We start from the raw sequence: 5000 nt of genomic DNA on the forward strand, positions 1-5000 counted from the left end.
ATATTAAAGTAAGTAAATACTTTTTCTATATATACAATCTTTGATTGCATACATTATTATACATATATAGGCTTTGTTCTTCAGTAATCATCAGAAATATATGTACATGTATATAAACTGCTACATTTCACTTTCCAGAAAAATACCAATATCTTTGTGACTCGCATATAAGTGGGACATAGAGATTTGGGCTAAAATTTAACTCCCAAAAAAACTGACTTATAGGCGAGTATATACGGTAAATGATTGGTGTATATTTTGGTACCAGTATAAAATTTCTCTTACTTATCTATCACCAGTCCTATGCTGTCCTCAAACTCTTGTTCCGTGCCATTCACCTGTAAAAGATCATTGGGAATCAGCTTTTTGTTAAACTGAAATGTTATAAAGAATGAAAAATTTTGACTCATAACAATTTAACTTGTTATATCAGGTAAGTACATATTTTTTAAAACTATAGGGAATGAAAATATTAAGCATAAATCCATTTTAAGAATATAGAACACTTCAGACCACAGACTTTTGATTCTTTATCAAAATATGGTGTTCATTGATTAAAATGGTATTGGAAGAAATTACAAAATTTAATTGTGGTGTTTGAATAAATTTGTACCAGTCATCAATTTGCCGAATTTTTACACAATTTCTGGTTTAATTTCTGATTACGACATAGACCCTTTTACCTCTAAGAATGCCACAATGCACTTCAGCACTGGTGCTGTCAGTTCCATAGCAATTACTTCTATGGATTTTTTGGGCAACCAGGGAAAGGAAGAACTCACTTTGGCAAATATCTAAAAAAAATAAATAAATAAAATAAATAACATTTGAAAAAATTCAATGCAAATTTTTTTTTGGAGGGGAAAGGGGGGTGGGAAAAGTGGTGTAATAAAAAATTAAACACAAAAATTCAAAATGTAAAATCCAGCTCAAATTTACCTGAGATTCATATTTATATCTGGATTTTGTGGCCAGTTTTCCGTTCTCGATGACAAAGTTGAAGTTGATGAGCATGTTGCTGCTGTAGTTAGACGTGTTGGCCTCAGGATAATTCAGGACTGCTATATTCTTACAAGGGGTGCCCTGGTTTGGTTCTGACTGCTCTCTGAAAACAAGTAATGTCTGGTAGTGTGTATACACAATAACATGTAACATCAAGTTTGGTCACTACAGAGCTTATAATTACTCTGGAAAAATCTGCTCCACAATCATTCACCTGGTCGCTCCAGAAAATAAAGACCAGGTTCTACAGCCAATCTGAAAGTGAGTATTCCTGAATGCTTCATTCATGCACGGTCAAGGTAGGGATTACACAAATTTAAGAAAGAACCTGGTCCAAAGACTTCAACCTGTTCTCTCTTCTGAATCACAAAGGTCAGATCCAGCAGACCAAAGCCAGTTTTGAAATGTGAATCGCTAAATACATCAGCCATGCAAGTTTAATTAGTCACCATATGAATTATAGTTACTTTGGAATGAGACCTGCTTCTAAAACTGTAACAGGTAGTGTATATCCCATGATATTAAGTTAACTATTGTAACTTACTTTTTAGATGATGCCTGCAACTTCTGTTGTAGGAAATCCACCACTTGACTATTTGCTGTCAGTTTCTTCTCCGTAATTTTGTCCTTTTCTATTGATCTCACCTATTCAAAAAGTTTAAGCTTACACCCTTGTTCTTGTAATGTTAATTATAATGAATTGTTCTAAATTGCATGTGCCTATTCACATTTTCATTCACTCCTGAATTCCCCCCATGAATTACCAAAATCTTTTTGTTCATTTAACAACTCAGTTAACATTTTATTGATTTCATTGTATAACAAAGGCAAAAAACACTTGAAATAAAATATAATACTGTGTAAGTAGAATTTTTAGCGAGGATTTAATTTTGGCATTGTTAGCGAGGGTGCTGACATGGCTAAAATTGAATATCGCTAAAAATCAATTGCATATTATTTGTAATAGCTTCTTTTAGTTAGCATTTTAAAATCGCTAAAATTGCTTCTCGCTAAAAATAAAATACCAGATTTTACCAGAAATCGCTAAATTTGCGTCTCGCTAAAATTTCCACTTATACGGTACGTTAATATCTGACCTTGATTGTAGTATCCCCCTCCTGCAAGGTGACCATAAAGGCTACTCCATTACTGCGACAGAAGTCCTGTATGTCTTCTTGTGCCTGAAATTAGAAACGTTCCTAGATTTTGTGTCTCATTTTCACTCACAAACTTACGTCCCCATGAACAATAACTTTCTGCAAGGCATCTGTTTATTGAATCTTCTGGATAGTGTACCAACTGTTACTGTAAATGTATTATATTGGGTGTGTATGATATTTGGCGGAAATTCATGTCTCAGCAAGTTAGTGTAGATTTGATTTAGCGCTATCTGAATGTGCTTTATATAAATCTATGATAAACAAGACATTTAGCCATGTACTTGATTTAGCGGATGATGTTTTCCGCTAAAATAGCTAAATAGAATACACTGGTAAATTTAATACATTTACAGTATTTGCAACAGATTTAAATCATGATTCATCATTAAACATTTTGAAATCTTTATGTTTTTTCTTGCATGCTGTCTAGGTAGATTTTACTTTACCTGCATGCTGTCTAAGTAGATTTTACTTTACCTGCATGCTGTCTGGGTAAATTTTACTTTACTTGCATGCTGTCTAAGTAGATTTTACTTTACCTGCATGCTGTCTAAGTAGATTTTACTTTACCTGCATGCTGTCTAAGTAGATTTTACTTTACCTGCATGCTGTCTAGGTAAATTTTACTTTACTTGCATGCTGTCTAAGTAGATTTTACTTTACCTGCATGCTGTCTAAGTAGATTTAACTTTACCTGCATGCTGTCTAAGTAGATTTAACTTTACCTGCATGCTGTCTAAGTAGATTTTACTTTACCTGCATGCTGTCTAGGTAAATTTTACTTTACCTGCATGCTGTCTAAGTAGATTTTACTTTACCTGCATGCTGACTAAGTGGATGTAACTTTACCTGCATGCTGACTAAGTAGATTTTACTTTACCTGCATGCTGTCTAGGTAAATTTTACTTTACTTGCATGCTGTCTAAGTAGATTTTACTTTACCTGCATGCTGACTAAGTTGATGTAACTTTACCTGCATGCTGACTAAGAAGATTTTACTTTACCTGCATGCTGTCTAAGTAGATTTTACTTTACCTGCATGCTGTCTAGGTAAATTTAACTTTACCTGCATGCTGTCTAAGTAGATTTAACTTTACCTGCATGCTGTCTAAGTAGATTTAACTTTACCTGCAAGCTGACTAAGTGGATGTAACTTTACCTGCATGCTGTTTAAGTAGATTTAACTTTACCTGCATGCTATCTATGTAGATTTAACTTTACCTGCATACTGTCTAAGTAGATTTTACTTTACCTGCATGCTGTCTAAGTAGATTTAACTTTACCTGCATGCTATCTAGGTAGATTTCGGCCCTGAGTCCTGCTGCCCACAGATCTCTTACAATGGTCATTCTCTCCTTCAGCATGGGCTTGTGTCCAAAAGTAGTACACACCAAAATGTCATAGGCGCTAGGAGGATTCGTCTGTAAAAATGTAATAAGCATACTTTTTTGTTTACATTTTTAAAATAAGATACTGTTATTTATGGGTTGAATAAACCCCTCACATTTAATCAAAAATAATTTTGAAAAGTTAAACCAACAAGAGGCCCAGGGGCCACAGCGCTCACCTGAGCACATCAGGCTTGAATTTAACCCCCCCCCCCCCCCAGGCATTCATCATTTGAACAAACTAGAATCTACATTACCTGAGGATGAATCTATATAAATATCACTAATCATAGCTTTGAAGTACTTGAAAAGAAGATTTTAAAAGGTTTCCCTATATATCCCTTTGTAAAACTTGGGTCGGCCATTTTGGCCCCACCCTAGCCCCGGGGGTCATGATTTGAACAACCTTGAATCTACACTACCTGAGGATGATTCCACATGAGTTCCATCTTTCCTGGCCCATTGATTCTGGAGAAGAAATTTTTAAAGATTTCTCCTATATACAGTACCGACCAGACCCAACCTGACACAAAGCAGTCCCGGGGACTGCTTTCTGGGACTGCTAAAGCAGTCCCACAGCGGTCCCAGAGCAGTCCCACAGCAGTCCCAGAGCGGTCCCAGCAGTCCCAGCGGTCCCAGAGAGCAGTCCAAGCAGTCCCAGAAAGCAGCCCCAGCAGTCCCAGTGGGCGGGGTTTATTAATTTAATGGGTGGAGCTAACTCAGAAATGAGATTTCCAATAAACAACGGAACTATAAAAGGCAGTAGAAATTGATACTGTGTAGTATGCCAGGAATCCTTACATGTACGCGAAGGTCATTTATGAACAGAACATGTACGCGCATAAAAATTGAAATAATTATTACAAATGTAATAATATTTATTGGAGGAAGAAGGCTTTCACACTTACATATACATATATGAATTACACTGAACATGAATATTTAATCACAATTCTTGGGTATATTAATAATTCTTCTGTGATTGATACTGGTTCCCATATTTATTTTTTATACAGAAAATTAAACGTGAATTAAATATTTTCCACCAGAAGAAGTTTTAGATCTAAATAGATCTTATCATTATATGGCCAGTTTAGACTATCGGGATACTCTAAAGTTAGAGTTTTCTTAAGTATTGGGGCTTGTAAAAAAATTCCGTGTTAATTTTGCCAATTATTATTTTTCAGTCATGATTATTTTCACTGACATGTCAGTTTAATCATCGTTAATGCCTAGTTCTGTAAAACTCAGTTTTAAGTGTTTTATTTGTAAATGTTAGAGTGTACATCTGTAAATCACCAGAGTGGGAGCTTTAGATTATGTTCAAAATTAATTAATCCCGAAAGAAATTTAAACACATTTCATTCATCAAATTTTTCGCATTAAATAAATTGAAATTAGAGTCATTGTTTACCAGCATGTTCAATGATGTGTAACACTGATACAAATA

The 5000-nt window shown here is 34.8% G+C and overlaps 1 protein-coding gene across 1 annotated transcript in view; it reads right to left on the reverse strand.

The window, feature by feature from the left end:
- Positions 1-274: 274 nt before the first annotated feature.
- Positions 275-5000, reverse strand: part of LOC134235338 (eIF-2-alpha kinase GCN2-like) — a 35672-nt gene continuing 30946 nt past the window's right edge. The window contains exons 45-50 of the mRNA XM_062717471.1: positions 3446-3583; positions 2100-2183; positions 1547-1647; positions 940-1105; positions 684-794; positions 275-338 (exon numbers count right to left, since the gene is read on the reverse strand). Coding sequence (XP_062573455.1) covers positions 282-338; positions 684-794; positions 940-1105; positions 1547-1647; positions 2100-2183; positions 3446-3583 — 657 coding nt within the window. The 3' untranslated portion in view covers positions 275-281. The remainder of the gene's footprint in view (positions 339-683; positions 795-939; positions 1106-1546; positions 1648-2099; positions 2184-3445; positions 3584-5000) is intronic.

The sequence above is a fragment of the Saccostrea cucullata genome, unplaced genomic scaffold, assembly GCF_032062105.1.
Source record: "Saccostrea cucullata isolate Sc308-1 unplaced genomic scaffold, CSIRO_AGI_Scuc_v1 ctg3498, whole genome shotgun sequence".
Lineage (NCBI taxonomy): Eukaryota > Metazoa > Mollusca > Bivalvia > Ostreida > Ostreidae > Saccostrea > Saccostrea cuccullata.